This window comes from Phyllobates terribilis, unplaced genomic scaffold (assembly GCF_046119375.1).
Source record: "Phyllobates terribilis strain yellow unplaced genomic scaffold, ASM4611937v1 Scaffold_5__5_contigs__length_657084704, whole genome shotgun sequence".
Classification (NCBI taxonomy): Eukaryota; Metazoa; Chordata; class Amphibia; order Anura; family Dendrobatidae; genus Phyllobates; species Phyllobates terribilis.
In genome coordinates, this window is record NW_027362765.1 from 628353069 (window position 1) to 628375709 (window position 22641).

A 22641-nucleotide genomic window follows, 5' to 3' on the forward strand; every position below is an offset into this window, starting at 1 on the left:
GTAGTCTGTGACATGTACAGCAGTACTGGAGGTCATGTAGTCTGACATGTACAGCAGTACTGGAGGTCATGTAGTCTGTGACATGTACAGCAGTACTGGAGGTCATGTAGTCTGACATGTACAGCAGTACTGGAGGTCATGTAGTCTGTGACATGTACAGCAGTACTGGAGGTCATGTAGTCTGTGACATGTACAGCAGTACTGGAGGTCATGTAGTCTGTGACATGTACAGCAGTACTGGAGGTCATGTAGTCTGTGACATGTACAGCAGTACTGGAGTTCATGTAGTCTGTGACATGTACAGCAGTACTGGAGGTCATGTAGTCTCTGACATGTACAGCAGTACTGGAGGTCATGTAGACATTGATGGCAGTGTGCTGATGAGCAGTGTATGGATATAATAAAGACATTGTCAGCAATGGGCCAGGACATGATAGTAAGGACTTGAGCTACCTGTGTTGGGCAGAGTGCACACTGCTAATGAGTGTGACAGGAAGCGGGAAGGCTGAATATTCTGCCAGGGTTATTTAGAACATCGGCGACACCTGCACAACAATCTTTTACTAACAGAGAATTGTTCGTAGTAATAAAGTTACAGCCCTTGAAGTCTCCAGGAAGGCAAGGCCTCGGATTACGTCAGACGCAGATCACACGGCAACAGAGCGAGCACGTTGATCACGCGCCGCAGGACGTATTATACAAGTGGACGCGAACGTCTTGCAGTACAGCCAATCAAAGGAGTAGGAATTGGGAACGCGCTTGTACCCGTAGCCAATCAGAAAAGAGAACTGGAAAGAGGAGGGAGAACGTGAGCGCGCTTCGCAGAGAGAGGGGGAGGAGAGAGCGAGAGTGGGAAAGCGAAAGACATGCTACGGTTTCAGGTAAGAATGTAGAACTGCCGGTTTGGGTGCTTGGGTTTCATGGCGCAGCGTCTTGGGGCCAGGACAGAATGGTGGGAGGAGGGGAAAGTTACAGTGTCTTCCTTGAAGTGAGAATGGGGTCTTATGTAGAGTCTCAGCTTCTCTGATGGCATTGTCAAGGCTAATAGGCGTTCAGGTCGGGGCACATCTTGGCGGGGCTGTGGGTCGGGGAACGTCTTGGCGGCGCTGTGGGTCGGGGTGCGTCTTGGCGGCGCTGTGGGTCGGGGCGCGTCTTGGCGGCGCTGTGGGTCGGGGCGCGTCTTGGCGGCGCTGTGGGTCGGGGCGCGCCTTGGCGGCGCTGTGGGTCGGGGCGCGCCTTGGCGGCGCTGTGGGTCGGGGCGCGCCTTGGCGGCGCTGTGGGTCGGGGCGCGTCTTGGCGGCGCTGTGGGTCGGGGCGCGTCTTGGCGGCGCTGTGGGTCGGGGCGCGTCTTGGCGGCGCTGTGGGTCGGGGCGCGTCTTGGCGGCGTTGTGGGTCGGGGCGCGTCTTGGCGGCGCTGTGGGTCGGGGCGCGTCTTGGCGGTGCTGTGGGTCGGAGCGCTGTGGGTCGGGGCGCGTCTTGGCGGCGCTGTGGGTCGGGGCGCGTCTTGGCTGGGCACTTCTTGGCGTTGCTGTGGATCGGGGCACGCAGTTCTATTGTTGATGGAGGCTTCTTGTAATCCATTATAGGGGTGGTCTACTACTTGGTAAAACATCTTAGCTAATGCAGCCGTCCTCCACATATAAAAAGCTTCTACTGGTCTACGGCACCAATCCAGCCGTGTCAGCACAGAGTCTCTTCCATGAGACGGAAGCAGAGTTCTTCCTCCAAATTGTGCTGCTCCTCTGATTCTGTAACAGATTTTTTTTTTCTCCACTCCTCTGTTCCAATGTAATGCACAGAGAAAATAAAAAGAAACTGTTCTAGAATCAGTGGAGCAACCGCAATTGGAGGAGGAATTCAATTTACATAAAACAGTGAAAGGTGCTTTTTAAAGGGTTTGTCGTACAGGTGCTTCTCTGTAGGTCAACACTGCTCGATTGTACTGCTGGTCTAAACTGCTTGGTGTCTATTGCTGCTAATTGAGGCACTTTTGCAGTGCAATAGCACTGAAGCTAGTCGGGACCAAGAGCTAACATTACACTCCAGTGATCCCAGCCAATTGAACAACAGCGGTTTCCTCGCCAATGACCCGTAAACAATAAAGAATACAATTATACTTATGAGAGGTTGTGATATATTTCAGTTATACCCTACTGTAGGGGTGGGCAAATCATTTTCCCGAGGGGCCATATGAGAGACCGTGACCGTTGTGGAGGGATTAACCAATGGGCTGAAATTAATTCTGCTCAATATTAATAACATATTAATTATAATTATTTTACATAATATTTGTATCACTTAATAATTAGCAGAATTGAGAATGCTGACATCTCTCTATATATCGTATGTGTCCCTACACAGCGTAAGCCCCACACAGCCTCCCTCTGTGCGGCGTGATCCCCACATGGCCTCATCACACGTGGATTGGTAGAAGGGGCCGACGGCCCCGTCCTGCACCAATATATTCACCGCTGTCTGCATCTCGAGGATGCGGATAGTGGTGACAGCGACCGGAGAAGTGGAGGGCAGGGAGTTGCCCATGGGCCAGTTTCAGCCCTTGAGCTGTCTCTGCCGAACTGGAACAGCCAGAGGGACTAATGTGGCCCGCGGGCCTCATTTTGCCCAGCTCTACCCTACTGTGTTTTCCATTAATAATCCTTCCATGGGAAAGATGCAGTATTTCCCAGCACAGTGAGAAGGGGCACTGCTGTGAATGGGACACTACGTTACAGCCCATGCACTCTAAGGAGTAGCGGGCTTTCAGGGGTCAAAGCAATACGCCATCACTCTGAGAAATGTGAATAACCATGACTGCTGTAACTCAACCTGTAGGGCTGCTGTGTGCTTTCACTTTCATAAGTTTTACATAGCAGCAATTGAAGTAAAAGGTCAATCTCGGGTTAATGGTTCTCAATGATGTTTCTGCCTATAGGACTTTTAGGCTGTGTCCACTATGCTTTTTTTAAGAAATTCCGCTGCAGAAACGCTTTAAAAACGCTTGGTAGAAGGCCTGCCATGTTCCCCAATGATAATCCGCAAAAGGCATGGATTTATATAGTGTGACCGTAAAAATAAAAAAATAAAGCTATACTTACCCCCGATCCCCCGCCGCGTGTGCTGTCGGCTTCTTCCGGGTTGCCGGCATCTCGCGAGACAGCCTGCGGTCACATGACCGCGACTTCATCTCAGGTCCTGGAAGATAAGCGCTGCAGGGGCCGCCGGACAGGTGAATATAAACTTTATTTATTTTTTTTTACAGGTACAATGGTACCCAGGTCTGGATGAGAGTCTCCTCTTCTCCAGACTTGGGTACCATCCGCACATAGAGACGCATAGAATCCGCTTCTACAGACACGGATATTATGCGTCTCAATGCAAGTCAATGGCGGCGCTTCCGCTGCACTTCCGCAAAATTAATGAACATGCTGCGGATTTATTTGCGCTGCAGAAACGCTGCGGAAAAATCCGCAGCATGTGCATTGACATTGCGGAATGCCATTGGGGACCATGGGGTGCGGATTACCATGCATTTTGATGCTGTTCCGCTGCGGAGATTCTGCGCAGCAGAAACGCATGAAAAACGCATCGTGGGCACGCAGCCTTAGGCTACTTTTCCACAATGAGTATTTGATGAGTTTTTGATGTTGCTGGTTCTCTGCACCTCTTAGCTAACTTAGGTTAATTGTATTTCTTTTTTCATTGCATTTTTTTTTTATATTTTTGATGCTGCCGTTTTTGTCTCTTGTTTGCCATTTTTTTAAATAGAGCTGCTGTATTTTTGGTGCTTCCTTATATTTGAATTTGACAAATTTTTTGATTATAGTCAGAAGTGCATTAAAAAATCAGGTGTTTGTTTTTTCGTTTGTGGATTTTTTCACATTTAATGCAATTTTATGGGTAAAATTAGCACAGAAAGCTGTGTACCCAAAAGGGAATTTGACATATTGTGGATTTCAAGCACACATCGCACTCCAGTTTACTGAGCGTAAAAAAAAATAAATTAAAAAAAAATCAGTGGGGAAGAGATTTCTATAAATCCCATCCACTTTGCTAGAACTGTAAGACGCTGCATTTTTGTACAGAAAAAAGTTGCAATGATCACTGATGTGTGAACAAGGCCTTATTCAAAGCAATCTTTGGGGTAGGCAGAAGCTTTCAATCTTTGCTCACATGGTCTAGGAAATTTGGGAATCGATTTTCAAGGGAACCTGTCAGGAAGATTTCATCCACCAACTATTAGTATGTGCATGTAGCTCTTTCATAAACAAGTCCAGTAATACCCTTATATGGTTCAGTCCATTACTGAAAAGTCAGAGTTTGAACTGATATGAAATGAGGCTGAAGAACTGTGGTGGATCTGAAGCTTCTGTCACTCCAGCTCTAGTCCCTGCCCAGCTCTGCCTCTCCCTGCTTGCTTGATTACTCTTTTGACTAAAGTTACACAGCATAGCGGCTGTCAGTCAAGCAGGAAGAATCAACTTTTGGAATAGAGCTGGAGTGACAGATGATTCTGATCTATAACAGCTTTGTTTGCATATAAGTTCATACACTGATTTCTCAGTAATGGAGCAACAGATTGACCATATAAAGGTATTGCTGCACTTGTCTTTGAAAGTGCTACACACGTATATACATGGAGGGGGGGGGGGGGGTGTGAATGATGCTAACAGATTTCTTTTAAAGTAGGTTTTCCATGTTTTAAAAAAACAAACAAAAAAACCTGTACTATCTTCACTCCTTGATCCAGTGTTAACCCCTTAACGACCGCCGTAATGCATTTTTACGGCCGTCATTAAGGGTACTTATTCCACAGCGACCTGAAAATGCGTTGCTGTGGAATAAGTGTATAGCGATTCCTGCAAGTGTCAGCTGTATTGGTCCCGGCCGGTCTCTATGCTGATCGGGGCCAATTAACCCCTTAAATACCACTGTCAATCATGACAGCGGTATTTAAGTGCTTACCAGGGGGTCTTGCGACTCTCTTAGTAACCATCGGACCCCCGCAATGAGAATCGCGGATCCCGATGGTTACCATGTGATGATCCCAGGGTACAGCTTATTGCTGGATCTCACAGGCAGAGTCAGCGAGTCAGACATGACTCACTGACAGGTCTCATGCACTGCGGTACAGAAGTACTGCAGAGTTTGAAACCAGCTATCAAAGTGACAATCACACATGTCCCACAGTGGGACTTGGTGAAAAAGTAAAAAAAAGTTACCATATATACACCAATATAAAACGAGGCACCTAATTTTACCACACAAAACTGGGAAAACTTATTGACTCAAGTATAAGCCTAGGGTGGGAAATGCAACAGCTACTGGTAAATTTCCCTAATCCTGGTGTGCATGGCGTCCCTCATCCCCAAGCCTGGTGTGCATGGTGCATTAAAAAAAAATAAACACTCATACTCCCCTTCCTCCCCTCTACTCCTGTTCTGCCATGCGCTCTCAGACGCCGAGGTGAGCTGCGGGGATATTCACTCCTCTCCACGTCGGGACTATGTGCGTGGAGAAGAGTGAATATCACTGTTCTTTAATGGCATGCGCACAGTATCAGCTGTCTTGTGTGCCCGCTACTAAAGAGAATATATATTCACCCTTCTGATGAAGGATGCATATGCATTCTCTTTAGTAGCGGGCATAGAGGATCACTGAGCCGCTGCGGCGCTGCTAACACTGTGCGCACACTATTAAAGAAAGGAATATTCATCCATCCACCCCCATGGGCGTGGAGAAGGGTGAATATTAATTTCCCTTTAGCAGCGGGCACACGTGATAGCTGCAGCAGCGGCTACTGCATGTGCCCCCCACCGCCGCAACCCCTCTTCCCCCCACTGTCCACCACCGGACTATGTATATACTCGAGTATATACCCTAGGGGGGGCTTTTTCAGCCTAAAAAAATGGGCTGAAAAAGTCGACTTATACTCGAGTATATCCGGTAAATAAAATGTGTTAAAAAAAAAAAAACGCACACAAATCACTAACATCCGTTTCGCCGCTCAAAACACAGTGTTTGTGATAAACCAAAATAAACTATAAAACGTACACCTAATTAGTATCGCCGCTTCCGGAGCGACCCGCTCTATGAAACTGTCTGTTTGGCGAAAATCTGCAACTTGTCCCTCAAAAAATAAGCCCTCATACAGCTCTGTTCACCAAAAGAGTTTGGTGACAAAAATAACTAATAAATATATATACACAGAACAGACCAAGTTTGGACACACCTTCTCATTTAAAGATTTTTCTGTATTTTCATGACTATGAAAATTGTACATTCACACTGAAGGCATCAAAACTATGAATTAACACATGTGGAATTATATACTTAACAAAAAAGTGTGAAACAACTGAAAATATGTCTTATATTCTAGGTTCTTCAAAGTAGCCACCTTTTGCTTTGATGAATGCTTTGCACACTCTTGGCATTCTCTTGATGAGCTTCAAGAGGTAGTCACCGGAAATGGTTTTCACTTCACAGGTGTGCCCTGTCAGGTTTAATAAGTGGGATTTCTTGCCTTATAAATGGGGTTGGGGCCATCAGTTGTGTTGTGCAGAAGTATGGTGGATACACAGCTGATAGTCCTACTGAATAGACTGTTAGAATTTGTATTATGGCAAGAAAAAAGCAGCTAAGTAAAGAAAAACGAGTGGCCATCATTACTGTAAGAAATTAAGGTCAGTCAGTGCGAAAAATTGGAAAAACTTTGAAAGTGTCCCCAAGTGCAGTTGCAAAAACCATCAAGCGCTTCAAAGAAACTGGCTCACATGAGGACCGCCCCAGGAAAGGAAGACCAAGAGTCACCTCTGCTTCTGAGGATAAGTTTATCCAAGTCACTAGCCTCAGAAATCGCAGGTTAACTGCAGCTCAGATTAGAGACCAGGTCAATGCCACACAGAGTTCTAGCAGCAGACACATCTCTTCAACAACTGTTAAGAGGAGACTTTGTGCAGAAGGCCTTCATGGTAAAATCGTTGCTAGGAAACCACTGCTAAGAACAGGCAACAAGCAGAAGAGACTTGTTTGGGCTAAAGAACACAAGGAATGGACATTAGACCAGTGGAAATCTGTGCTTTGGTCTGATGAGTCCAAATTTGAGATCTTTGGTTCCAACCACCATGTAAGTGCTCAGCGTAGACTGGCGATCCAGTCTTATTCTGGAAGCTATCAAAAATTATGTACCCCAAAATGTTACCAATAAAACCCCTAATCTATCCCACGCAAAACCAGCCCCCTCTCAGGTCCGTCCGTCATCTGTCACTGGGACTATAGGGGGTCCCACGTTACTGGTAGAACAAAGACTCTGGAAAAGTGACAGCTTCCGCTCCCTCAAGTAAAATCCAGTGAATTCTGCGCTCCCAAATCCAAATGCCCCCTCCTTCGTAGCCCCACTGTGCCTAAACCGCAGTAAGAGGCCACATATTTGGTATTATTGTAGCGGGGAGAGCACTTAATTTACGGGGTGTGTGTCTCCAGGAGAAATGTATGGGCACTAAACTGGCATATTTGGAATTCTCCAGAATAAAGCCTGGTGTGGATGTTGCATAATAGTTACTGCAGTAGTAGATGAATTCACTGAGATGTGCAATTTCTACAATGGGGTCACTTTTGTTTTTTTTCTGTTGTTCTGGCACCTTCGGGGCTCCGCAAATGTCGCCCCCAAACTATTCTATCAAAATCTATGCTCCAAAAGCCAGATAGTGCTCCTTCCTTCTCAGCCCTTACGTGTGGCTTAACAGTAATTTGTGATGACATATGGGGCATCATCGCATTCGGGAGAAATAGCATAACAAATTATGGGGTCCGTTTTCTTCTATTATCCATTGCAAAAATTATAAATTTGGGGCTAAAACATCATTTTCGTTAAAATTTTCAGTATGACGACCTAATGTTATCAAATTCTGTGTAGTACGTGTGGGTTCAAAATACTCACTGTACCCCTGGATGAAATCCTTGAGGGGTGTAGTTTCCAAACAAAGTGGGGTCACTTGGGGGGGGGGGGGGGCGGCGTTCCACTGTTTAAGCACATCAGGGGCTCCCCAAACATGACATGACACCCGCAGACCATTCCGACAAAGTCTGCGTTCCAAGCGTCACTCCTTCCTTTCCAAGCCCTGCTGTGTGATCCCAAACAATAGTTTTCCCCTACATAATAGGGTATGTCCGTATTCAAGAGCGATTGCACAACAAGCTTTGGGGTTCATTTTCTCCTGTTATCCTTGTGAAAATAAAAAATTGGGGCTAAAAGTACTTTTTTGTGGAAAAAAATGTTGATTTCTTAATTTCACGCTCTACGTTATAAACTTCTGTGAAGAACCTGGCGGATCAAGTGCTCACCATACATCTAAATAAGTTCCCTGAGAGGTCTAGTTTCCAAAATGGGGTCACTTGTGGGGGTTTCCACTGTTTAGGCACATCAGGGGCTCTCCAAACGCTACATGGCGTCCGCTAATTATTCAAGCAAATTTTACATTCAAAAAGTCAAATGGCGCTCCTTCCCTTCCAAGCCCTGCCGTGCGCCCAAACAGTGGTTTTCCCCCACATATGGGATATTGGCGTGCTCATGAGAAATTGCACAACAAATTTTGTGGTCCATTTTCTTTTTACCCTTGTGAAAATAAAAAAAATTGGGTCTGAAGTAAACATTTTGTGAAAAAAAAGTTAAATGTTCACTTTTTCCTTCCACGTTGCCTCCGTTCCTGTGAAGCATGTGAAGGGTTAATAAACTTCTTGAATGTGGTATTGAGCACCTTGGGGGTTGCAGGTTTTAGAATGGTGTCACTTTTGGGTATTTTTTGTCATAAAGACCCCTCAAAATCACTTCAAATGTAATGTGGTCTATATATATATATATATATATATATATATATATATATATATATATATATATATATATATATATATATATATATATATATATATATATATATATATATATATATATATATATATATATATATATATATATATATATATATATTATATTATATTATATTATATTTTTTTTTGTTGGAAAAATGAGAAATCGCTGGTCAACTTTTTAACTCTTATAACTTCCTAACACATGTGGGAAATGTTATTTATTAACTATTTTGTGTGACTTATCCCTCTGATTTAAGGGCATGAAAATTCAAAGTTTCAAAATTTTCGCCAATTTTCCGTTTTGTTTTTTTTTCACAAGTAAACGCAAGTCTTGTCGAAGAAATTTTCCCACTACCATGAAGTACGATATATCATGAAAAAACATTCTCCGAATCAGTGGGATCCATTGAAGCGTTCCAGAGTTATTAACTCATAAAATGATCAGAATTGTAAAATTTGGCCCCGTCCTTAAGGGGTTAAGTCTCTGCCACGCCTCACTGTGTCTGTTATTGTTTGCTGGACTGTCCTTGCATTGGAACCCAACAATGCGTAGCGTAAAGCAAGCCATTTACATGCGCAGTCCGTGATTGACATTTAATGGCATTTAATGGATAAACAGCAGCAATTGAAGTAGGCTCCATTGGCTGCTGTTATCTGTGGATGTTGACTGTGTAGCACAACCAACTTTTGCCAGAATAGATGGGGCTCAACTTCTGCGCTTCCTCAATACACCCTAGTTGGCTCGATCTGCCAGCTCTTTTATGTTATGAGAGCTGGAACCCCAGTAAGAGCCACTTGCACCTTGACTGGCGCTCCCGCTGCGGCTAAGTAGAAACCCAGCCAGCAGCTTCAGTCAAAATGCTGAAAAGCTCTCTGCAATTGGCTAACAGCTGGTAGGTGGGATTTTGTCGCTTCTGGCACTGGGTGGTTTTAATGCTGTGTTCACCTGTGTGTAAACAGATCTAAATAGGGATCAGTTTAGGACCAGCTTTATTTATTAAACTGAACCAAATGACTTAGTTAACCAAAAAGAGTTGGACTGCTCACCACTAATACACCAAGCACATGGACAAAGTGAAAAATGTATGTCACAGGTCATTAAGGGGTGGTTGCATGATTAAAGCTTCATTCAGATGTCCATAATCTTTCTCGTATAATAAAAGGACCGTGGTTCATCAGTGTTTTGGACCTGAGTTTCATCACTGGTCTGTATGTCAGCTTCCACTATCAGTTTCATCAGTGATTCCCCCCCCACCCCCCATTAATTAAAAAAAAATAATCTTCAAAGCTTTTCCTGTCCATTATAATGTTAATCACGGATTTTCACAAAACCATAGACTTGCATGGGTGATTTTGACTCTGTTCTGTCTTTGATGCTGAACAGTCAGGTTAGGAGACGGGCACTAGAATCCATGTTCACATGTACCGTGCAGATGACTGAACTATATTTTCTCTTTTAGTCTCTCGAGGATGGTGATGGCTTCCCTGACCTTGAGGAGGATGAAGAAATTGACCAGTTTAATGACGATACGTTTGGAACTGGAGCAATTGGTGAGCTGGATCTGTCTACAGACTGTATTGTTCATGCCTCGTGAAGAGGATTGGTGGTTACAAATCTGTTTTGGAAAACTAATAACTTAATAGAACCAATAGCACAGAGCGTAAGATTCATTTCTTATTGTGACTTGTGGTCAACTGTCCTATGTGTTTTACATTATTCTTGCTCTTCGGAGCAGATGTCAATGATGTATTTTTGTGAAATACGTACATTTATGGCAGTGAGTAAAGCCATTCAGTTTCTCTGCACCGTTGCCACATCGGCCTTTAGGAGCCTTCTACATCTCTGTAGGATGCAGTTTGATTTAGAAGCCACACAATAGAAATTTCCAGAAAAGTGTCAAGAATAACCAAAATGTGACAGCTGAAATTTTGTATAGACGTTGACACCTGGGATTTGTCTAGCCCTGATGTAAGACCATGCAGTAGGTATTCAGTACAAGTACGATGTCTTCTATTAAATCAGTATAGCTTCCCTTATTTCAGGTTCTTGGTACAATATTTTTATTCTCCCATTAATTCATGAGAAACTCCATTTTAGTTTTTCATTAGTGACGTTTTCCTCCCAAAACCTAAAAATGTCTGTATTCATAAATATGCTAGAAATGAAGGAAAAATAAAACAAAGTGAGGACAAGTCTGTGGTCTCAAAATATGAAGCAAATGTGTGCCTAAATAGAATTATTACGTGAATGACTTTTAGCATTATTAGTGTGAAATATCAGGATTTGAGTTAAAAGGTCCTTCCAGGTGCACCCTTCTCTTGATTCTGTCATTGGGCTTGGAGAGGTGCGCATACTGGTCTGTAGAATTATCGAGGCAACTGTATGATGCTGGGCGTCGTATGGTTGGCGCAGCAGCTTCACCTCCCAATCTGCAGGTGCCATGCCATAATACAGTCTGATGAACCACAGGTCAGATAACCTGGTTATGCAGACTATTACAAGGATGGCCACCCATTTGAAGCTTCTCCTGGTTATAAGCGATTGCTGTAGGTGAATGATACTGGATTATTAGCTGATTACCACTGTAGCTTCATTTTAAGAAGTTGATGTCTTGGAATAACAAACTTTAAATGTTCTCTATTTCAATAAGCTTAAGCTCTTCAGATTGCCAATGTATTGAGAAAGAGAAAATTCCTTTGTTTGAAAAAGTCTCGGAGCCAGCCAACAGATGTCTTGCTTTTAACGCACTGTCCACTTTATTCCACTTTTTTAGTGGCAAGACAGCTACTTAATGAGCCTACTCGATTGCTCTTATATTTACAGATGACGACTGGCGGGAGGAACATGAACGTCTGGCAGAGATGGAGGAGAAGATTCCCTCTTCTCACCTTTTGGCCAGAAGTACATCTATTAATGACCCACTAGAAGAGCAACAAGAAGAGCTAGAGCACAGTCTTAATCAGCTTGTGAAGGAGATAGAAGAACCATCCCTCCCTCGTGGGACACGGACTCCGGTAATTAATGGGATTTACCTCTGATAAAAATGGAAAAACTAAACAATCATGTGAAGATTAACTGCATTGATTTGAGTGTTGGTAAACCCATTTTTGTTTGTGTCATTGGGAGAAATGGGCACCTTCAGTAGACTGCAGATACTATGAGGCTGACCCTAGGCATGAAAGAGTGTTTCACCTACCAGCTACACACCCCCTGCAGCACTAAATTTTTAGCTAGTCAGTAGGAGGGAGACACTTCTGCTGTTTAGAAGGACTCTCTTTTTTTTATATTTCATTGTAATTTTTTTTTCTCCCTCCATTTGGAAGACTGGGATCACAAGGTGTCTGTGTTATCCTCCTTCCTGTGCAGGAGTGCTAGTGTCAACTCCACCGTGCTGAGACCATGCTCAAAGAAGGCAAATGGTTAAAAGCAGCAGAACTTATCTGTCCACAATGCCCAGGGGTCATCCAGATTGCGGCATACTTCCCATCAGTGCTCCCTCTCGGCAACGAAAACAATAATAGAAAGACCGGCACTCTAGGTAGAGCCAAAACGCATCATTAATATTGTTTATTTGATGGAATAAACCTTGATAAACAACTTCAATACATGTGAATGTCTTTCTGTCATTGTTTATAAATGGTATGCCATCCAGTGCCGACTGGATTTATTTATGGTCTTACTGAAGAGTGATACACCGAAGGGGTGACTTTGCTGGGCTGAACTGGGAGCTCCAGAGAATAGATTTCAAGGAGGGTGATGATCCAAGTCCTTCTTTCTAGCACATCCTGAAGCTCAGTAAAGCCTAGAACTGGGTCGTCTCTTCACAACAGAATCCTCCATCACAGCCTCCACTGACTCCTAGCCATTTCTCTCATTCATGGTGCCACTTTTTTTACAGGCTTTTTCCTTTTCCAAATTCCATTCCTACATGCCCGCTTCCTGGGATGGGGACAGTCTACCTTACTTTCCACAGCCTATTGTTGCTTAATGCATCTTATTTTGACTTTCTCCTTCCTTCCCAATAGACCATGCTTGACTGATAGCCTCTTTGGCCACTTACCACTGAGAAGAGGCTGTTATTAAATCTTCTGTGTGTCCTCCATCTACAGAACTATTCTGGACTATTTACCCACCTCTTAGCTCCTGTACTATTACAGATCAATATTCAAACTCACCTAGTGGCTTTCCAGCCACATCACTGTACTCCTGTATTGGAGAAGTGCAGCTTAATTTAACCCCTTTCTGCGTTAGAATATGAATAAACATCCTGGGCAGGGGTTCCTAAGTGTGGAGGCCTGCCACAATGCGATCGCTAGATACTGATGCATGCCTCCATGGCTGACATCTTGCTACTTCTGCGACGCTCTTCCACAGGTCAAGCTCCATAAAGTACCATGATTTTTCTGATATACTGCAGTGCTGTGGTATGAAACAATCACAGGTTCAAGTCCCCTAAAGGGACTAAAAAAATCATGTTTAAAAAAAAAAAAAAAAAAAAAAAAATGTAAAGGTTCAAATTGTACAAATGGGGGTAAACTTGCGCTAGCTGCCCTAATATAATGTGCTCCGAAGAAATGAATGAAGTCCTATCATTATCAGCATTAGCTGTGGCACAATAACTGGTCGGAAGAATATGTTGAAATAAATGATGTTTTTATTTCTCTGACAGGTAAGTAAAGATATATGATCCAATGTTTCAACCTGAAAGATCTTTTTTAAGGCAATCTGTGGAGAGAGGAGTCAGCGCTGCAGAGTGATGCAGATCTAGTCGCACTGTGATCAGAGTAATAAAAACATCATGTATCTCAACATATCATTCCTGCCAATTATTGTGCTGAAGCTGATGATGAAAAGTTCAAATTGCAATCTTTTGCTCCTGTTAAAAATAAAGTAAGGAAAAAATATACACATTAGTCATTGCCGTATCTATAAAACTCTAATTTATTAAAATATAAAATTAACTCTATAAAAACCATAAAGAGAAATGGAATTATAAGTGCCATTTTTTTTGCTAATCTCCCTTTAAAAAAATGCAATAAAAGCGATGAAAACATTAAGCTCCATCAATAGAAAAATGAAACGGCCACACAAAGCAAAGCTTTTTCACCAAATTCAGATTTTTTTCCACAACTTAAATAGAATAAAAAAGGGAGTTTTGTTATTGCTGTAAATGAGCTGGCCTGGTCAATCAAGTTTTCAGGTCATTTTTACTCCACAATGAACCATATAAAAATAAACCTCCAAAACAATGGCAGAATGGCTTTTTTTCACAATTTCATCCAAATTGGATTTTTTTCCGGTTTCTCAGTGCATTGTATGGCAATATGAAGGGTGTCCCTCAAAATTACTGCCTTTTCATTAGAAAACAAGCCCTCATACGACTGTGTGGATGACAAAATACAAAAGTTATATATAGTAGATATGGCATATATATATATTACACACGTGTATATATACACACATATTATATATATATATATATATATATATATATATATATATATATATATATATGTGTGTGTATATACGCACGCACATATACAGTGCAGACCAAAAGTTTGGACACACCTCATTTAAAGATTTTTCTGTATTTTCTTGACTATGAAAATTGTACATTCACACTGAAGGCATCAAAACTATGAATTAACACATGTGGAATTATATACTTAACAAAAAAGTGTGAAACAACTGAAAATATGTCTTATATTCTAGGTTCTTCAAAGTAGCCACCTTTTGCTTTGATGACTGCTTTGCACACTCTTGGCATTCTCTTGATGAGCTTCAAGAGGTAGTCACCGGAAATGGTCTTCCAACAATCTTGAAGGAGTTCCCAGAGATGCTTAGCACTTGTTGGCCCTTTTGCCTTCACTCTGCGGTCCAGCTCACCCCAAACCATCTCGATTGGGTTCAGGTCTGGTGAATGTGGAGGCCAGGTCATCTGGCGTAGCACCCCATCACTCTCCTTCTTGATCAAATAGCCCTTACACAGCCTGGAGGTGTGTTTGGGGTCATTGTCCTGTTGAAAAATAAATGATGGTCCAACTAAACGCAAACCGGATGGAATAGCATGCCGCTGCAAGATGCTGTGGTAGCCATGCTGGTTCAGTATGCCTTCAATTTTGAATAAATCCCCAACAGGGTCACCAGCAAAGCACCATCACACCACCTCCTCCATGCTTCACGGTGGGAACCAGGCATGTAGCGTCCATCCGTTCACCTTTTCTGCATTGCACAAAGACATGGTGGTGGGAACCAAAGATCTCAAATTTGGACTCATCAGACCAAAGCACAGATTTCCACTGGTCTAATGTCCATTCTTTGTGTTCTTTAGGTCGAAACAAGTCTCTTCTGCTTGTTGCCTGTCCTTAGCCTGTCCTTAGCAGTGGTTTCCTAGCAGCTATTTTACCATGAAGGCCTGCTGCACAAAGTCTCCTCTTAACAGTTGTTGAAGAGATGTGTCTGCTGCTAGAACTCTGTGTGGCATTGACCTGGTCTCTAATCTGAGCTGCAGTTAACCTGCGATTTCTGAGGCTAGTGACTTGGATAAACTTATCCTCAGAAGCAGAGGTGACTCTTGGTCTTCCTTTCCTGGGGCGGTCCTCATGTGAGCCAGTTTCTTTGTGACTAACCTTCATTTCTTAAAGTAATGCTGGTCACTCGTTTTTCTTTACTTAGCTGCTTTTTTCTTTTGCATAATACAAATTCTAACAGTCTATTCAGTAGGACTATCAGCTGTGTATCCACCTGACTTCTGCACAACACAACTGATGGTCCCAACCCCATTTATAAGGCAAGAAATCGCACTTATTAAACCTGACAGGGCACACCTGTGAAGTGAAAACCATTTCCGGTGACTACGTCTTGAAGCTCATCAAGAGAATGCCAAGAGTGTGCAAAGCAGTCATCAAAGCAAAAGGTGGCTACTTTGAAGAACCTAGAATATAAGACATATTTTCAGTTGTTTCACACTTTTTTGTTAAGTATATAATTCCACATGTGTTAATTCATAGTTTTGATGCCTTCAGTAAAGACTATGATACTTTTCCAGCAACGGACCACCATTTTTGTCAATTATTGTGTAGTATTGGTGATTTACTTATTATGTTTTATATAGTTCTGCTTACTTGTCAGTATGTAAGATTCACTTGTAAAATGTCCAGCATTCCACTAATCTCATCTTTATCTCAGGAGTCCATTGTCACGTGCCCTAAAATGGTACCAATAAAAACGTCGACTTGTCCCGCAAAAATCAAGCCGTCACATGACTGTCGGCCGAAATATGGAAAAGTTATAGCTCTCAAAATATGATGATGCAAAATGAGGGTTTTTTAGTCAGTCAGTCATAAAAACCCGATATAAATCTGCTATCGCTGTAATTCCACCGACCCGAAGAATAAAGTCGTGTAATCACTTATACCACACGAGGAAAGGTGTAAAAAATAAACGCTAGGATTGTGTTGGGATTGGCATGTTTTCAAAAGAAAGAAAAAAAATGATGACGAAATGGGGACTAGTGTTGAGCGCCAGGGCTGTGGAGTCTGTATAAAATGGACCAACTCCGACTCCTAAAATATATAATAAATTGGGTACAGTAATTCAATGCAGTTTGTGGGGAATATTTTTCATAAGAATTTGGGAAAGTTCTGAAATGTCCTATAAATGTCTGTCCTATTCCTGATCTAAGGGTCTAGACTTTTAGCTGAGATGAATCTGTGCTACTGTAAGTTTATCACTTAAACATGAGCCATGTATGAAGGAGTCGTGGAGTTGGAGTCGGTGTCATGGAAATTGAGGAGTCTGAGTTGGAGTCGGAGGTTTGGCTTACCGACTCCACAGCCCTGTTGAGTGCAAGTGCATCGGGTGCTCGGTTATGCATCCAGTATCGCGGGTGTTCAAGTTACATGCTTGAGTCTCCGTCCCATATGTTTTGCAGCTGTTATACAGCCAAAAAAACCACCTGGGGATTGCCGGTCATACAGGAGCAATCGTCGCATGTTTTTTTTTTTGGGTGTCTTAACAACTATGAAACATGCGGGTGGAGACTCGAGCATGTCACTTGAGTACCCGCTATACATGGTGCATATCCGAGTACTCGACGCAAACTCTAGTAGTGAACATTTGCATTCAAGATTAATGACAACTTATTCAATATGATGATCTAATGTTATCAAGTTCTGTGTCGTACTTCTGGGTTCAAAATGTTCACTATACCCCTTGATAAAATCCTTGAGGGTCTAGTTTCCAAAATGAGGTCACTTGTGGGGGGTTTCAACTGTTTAGGCGTATCAGGTGCTCTCCAAACTTTATTCCTTCTAATTTTGCGTTCAAAAAGTCACACAGCGCTCCTTCCCTCCTGAACCCTGCCGTGTGTCCAAACCGGGTATTTTCCCCTTTTCCCCACATGTGGGGTATTGGCGTACTCAGGAGAAATTGCACAACAGTTTTTGGGGTCCATTTTCTCCTCTTACCCTTGTGAAAATGAAAATAAAAATTAGGGCTAAAAGATCATTTTTGTGGAAAAAGTTTTTTTTCACTGCTCTACGTTCTAAACTTCTGTGAAGCTCCTGGGGGTTCAGGGTGCTGACCACGCATCTAGAGAAGTTCCCTGATGGGGTCTAGTTTCCAAAATGGTGTCACTTGTGGGAGGTTCCCACTATTTAGGCACATCAGGGGCTCTCCAAACGCAACATGGCATCCGCTAATTATTCAAGCAAATTTTACGTTCAAAAAGTCAAATGGCGCTCCTTCCCTTCCGAAACTCTGCCCTGCGCCCAAACAGTGGTTTTCCCCCACGTATGGGTATCGGCTTACTTTGGAGAAATTGCACAAGATTTGGGGTCGCCCCCCCCCCCTTCCCTCCTGTTACCCTTGCGAAAATAAAAAACATTTGGGTGTAAAGTAACATTTTTGGGAAAAAAGATGAACATTTATTTTTTTTTCTTCCACATTTCAAAAATTCATGTGAAGCATCTAAACAGTTAATAAAGTTCTTGAATGTGGTTTTGAGCACCTTGAGGGGTGCAGTTTTTAGCATGGTGTCACTTTTGGGTATTTTCTATTATGGAAGCCCCTCAAAGTCACTTCAAATGTGATGTGGTCCCTAAAGAAAAAAAAAAAAAAAGTTTTGTAAATTTTGTTGGAAAAATGAGAAATTGCTGGTCAATTTTTAACCCTTATAGCTCCCTAACAAAAAAAAATTTTGGTTCCAAAATTGTGCTGATGTAAAGTAGACATGTGGGAAATGTTATTTATTAACTATTTTGTGTAACATATCTCTCAAGGAGCATGAAAATTTAAAGGTTTGAAAATTGTGAAATTTCCGATAAATTTTCGAATTTTTTTTTTTCACAAATAAACGCAAGTGATATTGAAGAAATTTTACCACAATCATGAAGTGCAATATGTCACGAAAAAAACAGTCTCAGAATCAGGGGGATCCGTTGAAGCGTTCCAGAGTAATTACTTCATAAAGTGACAGTGGTCAGAATTGTAAAAATTGGCCTGGTCATTAACGTGCAAACCACCCTCGGGGGTAAAGGGGTTAAGGGTAACAAAACAATGTGACTCTTTCCATAATTGTAAAGATCTAAAGAATAAAGCGGTCTTATCACATACACTGCCTGGTAAACTATGTATAAAACATTAAAAGTTCTTGAATTGCTGTTTGCTTGTTCTGCCAATATTCTGGGACTTATTCTTGTAATAAGGCCCAGTTCACAGTTTCCCGAAAATCCTGATTCTGACAGAGCCCCTAAGGAAAACATTCACTTTAATGAGGCAGATGGAGTCACTTTGGACTCTCTGGCATCTTTTTAAGGTAGTAATAAAGTAGACCACACTTTTGTGCTCTACAAACTCCAACGAACAGAGGCTACATGGAGAACTCTTTCTGCCTCAATACATTGAGTGGCTATATCTGAATCCCGCATTTTGCAGACTTAGGCTATGTTCACACGTTGCGTTTTTGCTGTTTTTTTTCTGCAGGCAAAACCTGCTGTCTTGGCAGTGAAGAAGCTGCTTAAAAAAGGCAGACTTTGCAGAGGTTTTTTTTTCTGCGTATTTGCTGCTTTTTTATTATCTCTCGTGCATACAGATAAAGTTTAGTGCCCCCCGTCTCCCCCCCCCAAAAAATAAATAAATATGATGGCACTTAAGTTTTGGCACCAAAAATGCAGCAAAACCTGATACCTGCTTTTTTTTGCTTTGTTTTTGCATTTATCTATTGCTTTCTATGGGTGAGAAAACACTGCAGAAACGCTGAAAGTGACATCTTGCATTTTGCAAAAACGCAGCAGTTTGCCCGAACATTCAGGAATAAAAACAATGTATGTGCATGAGATTTCTGAAATCTCATAGCCTTTATTGGTGCTGTAAAATGCAGCTTAAAATTTGCATAAAAAAAAAACGCAGCAGAAATGCAACGTGTGAACATAGCTTTAGATGGAAGCCCGAGTGTACAGTGGATATAAAATCTACTCAACCCTTTTTAAAATGCCAGGTTTTTGTCATGTGAAAAATCATACCAAGAAAAAGTTTCTGAAATGTTTCCACATTTTAATGTCAACTATAATCTGTGCAGTAAATAAATAAATAACTAAAATAATGTGGTTGCTTAAATATGCTCCCCTCTTAAACTAATGCCTTGTTGAAGTACCCTTTGAATTTATGACCGCATTCCGTCTTTTTGGGTAGGAGTCTGTCAGCATGGCACATCAAGAATTGACAATCTTTACCCACTCTTCCTTGTAGTAGTGCTCCAAATCTGTCTCTTGTGTACAGTACCCAATTCAGGTCACCCCCAGATTTTCAATTGTATTCAGGTCTTGGCACTGGCTGTAACGCAAGGTGTGGGAAAGACTAAGTGCAACACGAAGGGATAAGGGGAAGGGAGCCCAGACACTTCGGAAACGGGGGAAGTGAAGACCTCCTAGGCTGATCTGATATCACCCTGTCTCCCCTACCGTCCCTATATTGGTTCCTCCTCAATCGCCACACAGGAACCTAAAACCCCTTACTTCCCTAGAGCTAGGCCGTGGCTAGGGAAGCGGGGGGTAGGTGAGCGCTAGTCAGTCCCTTCTAGCAACAAGGTAGACACACTGGGGGAATTAACTTGGCTTTAGCAGACTTCAGAAAGATGGCATGCACCTCCTCTTACCACCAGAGAGGAAGTAAGAACTGCACTTCCTCCAAGCTTTCAGAAGGAAACGTGACTATCACTGGCACCGCCCTAAAGCAGACTGAAAGTATTTAAACACCCAGGCCAGCGTGTTAACTAGAGCAGGAGAGAGGTGGCCGCTGGGTCCTAGTGTGAGACAGCTTCTAAGATGGTGTCTGTAATGCCAAATGAAGAGATCTCCTGCAACTAACTGCAGGGCGACAGTCTGACACATCTGACACACCCGTGACACTGGCTGGTCCGTTCCTAAAATTTGATCTTCAGGTGAAGCCATTCTTTTGTTGATTTTGGAAGTATATTTAGGGACCTTAACAAAAGCCGCAGATCCAGCTGCTGCAAAAGGGACTCAAAGCATAATGTTTCACCATGCTTCACTGTGGGTATGGTGTTCTTTTGGTGATGCACGATGTTTGTTTTGCATCAAACATATCTTTCGTAATTATGGCCTAATAGTTCAACTTGCACTTCAGAAGTGAAATGGCGCTCCTTCCTTCCAAGCCTTGCCATGTGCTCAATAGTAGTTTCCAACCACATACAGTACAGACCAAAAGTTTTGACACACCTCATTTTAAAGATTTTTCTGTATTTTCATGACTATGAAAATTGTACATTCACACTGAAGGCATCAAAACTATGAATTAACACATGTGGGATTATATACTTAACAAAAAAGTGTGAAACAACTGAAAATATGTCTTATATTCTAGGTTCTTCAAAGTAGCCACCTTTTGCTTTGATGACTGCTTTGCACACTCTTGGCATTCTCTTTATGAGCTTCAAGAGGTAGTCACCGGAAATGGTCTTCACTTCACAGGTGTGCCCTGTCAGGTTTAATAAGTGGGATTTTTTGCCTTATAAATGGGGTTGGGACCATCAGTTGTGTTGTGCAGAAGTCACGTGGATACACAGCTGATAGTCCTATTGAATAGACTGTTAGCTGCTTTTTTCTTGCCATAATACAAATTCTAAGTAAAGAAAAACGAGTGGCCATCATTACTTTAAGAAATGAAGGTCAGTCAGTCCGAAAAATTGGGCAAACTTTGAAAGTGTCCCCAAGTGCAGTTGCAAAAACCATCAAGCGTTACAAAGAAACTGGCTCACATGAGGACCGCCCCAGGAAAGGAAGACCAAGAGTCACCTCTGCTTCTGAGGATAAGTTTATCCAAGTCACTAGCCTCAGAAATCGCAGGTTAACAGCAGCTCAGATTAGAGACCAGGTCAATGCCACACAGAGTTCTAGCAGCAGACACATCTCTACAACAACTGTTAAGAGGAGACTTTGTGCAGCAGGCCTTCATGGTAAAATAGCTGCTAGGAAACCACTGCTAAGGACAGGCAACAAGCAAAAGAGACTTGTTTGGGCTAAATAACACAAGGAATGGACATTAGACCAGTGGAAATCTGTGGTTTGGTCTGATGAGTCCAAATTTGACATCTTTGGTTCCAACCACCGTGTCTTTGTGCGACGCAGAAAAGGTGAACGGATGGACTCTACATGCCTGGTTCCCACCGTGAAGCATGGAGGGGGAGGTGTGATGGTGTGGGGGTGCTTTGCTGGTGACACTGTTGGGGATTTATTCAAAATTGAAGGCATACCGAACCAGCATGGCTACCACAGCATCTTGCAGTGGCATGCTATTCCATCCGGTTTGCGTTTAGTTGGACCATCATTTATTTTTCAACAGGACAATGACCCCAAACAAACCTCCAGGCTGTGTAAGGGCTATTTGATCAAGCAGGAGAGTGATGAGGTGCTACGCCAGATGACCTGGCCTCCACAGTCACCAGACCTGAACCCAATCGAGATGGTTTGAGGTGAGCTGGACCGCAGAGTGAAGGCAAAAGGGCCAACAAGTGCTAAGCATCTCTGGGAACTCCTTCAAGATTGTTGGAAGACCATTTCCGGTGACTACGTCTTGAAGCTCATCAAGAGAATGCCAAGAGTGTGCAAAGCAGTCATCAAAGCAAAAGGTGGCTACTTTGAAGAACCTAGAATATAAGACATATTTTCAGTTGTTTCACACTTTTTTGTTAAGTATATAATTCCACATGTGTTAATTCATAGTTTTGATGCCTTCAGTGTGAATGTACAATTTTCATAGTCATGAAAATACAGAAAAATCTTTAAATGAGAAGGTGTGTCCAAACTTTTGGTCTGTACTGTATGTCATGTTCAGGAGAAAATGGGTAACACATTGTCGGTCCAGTTTCACCTATTACCCCCTTGTGAAAAAGAAAAATCTGGGGCTAAAACATTTTATTGGTAAAAATATCATTTTCTTGATACAATGGTATCAAATTCTGTGTAGCATATGTGATGTCAGCATGCTCATTACACCCCTAGATGAATTCATTGGGGGGTGTAGTTTTGGGGCGTTCTGTTCTGCCACTATTCCAGCTAAATTTGCACCCTAATACATGGCACTCCTTCTTTTCTGAGCTTTGCAGTATGCCCGAAAATATTTTTTTGACCAATTTGGGTATTGATGTACTCAGATTCCATAATTTGTTACAAAATTTCTTTTTTCTTCTATTACCCCATGGGAAACTGAAAATTTGGGACTAAAACAACATTTTACTGGGAAAAAATGTCATTACT

At 42.4% G+C, this 22641-nt stretch overlaps 1 protein-coding gene across 2 annotated transcripts in view; it reads left to right on the top strand.

The window, feature by feature from the left end:
* The first annotated feature begins 770 nt into the window (after positions 1 to 770).
* PATL1 (PAT1 homolog 1, processing body mRNA decay factor) overlaps positions 771 to 22641 on the top strand; it is a 166418-nt gene continuing 144547 nt past the window's right edge. For both annotated transcript variants that reach the window (XM_073686135.1, XM_073686136.1), the window contains exons 1-3: positions 771 to 881; positions 10326 to 10416; positions 11690 to 11880. In XM_073686135.1, coding sequence (XP_073542236.1) covers positions 867 to 881; positions 10326 to 10416; positions 11690 to 11880 — 297 coding nt within the window. In that variant the 5' untranslated portion in view covers positions 771 to 866. The remainder of the gene's footprint in view (positions 882 to 10325; positions 10417 to 11689; positions 11881 to 22641) is intronic.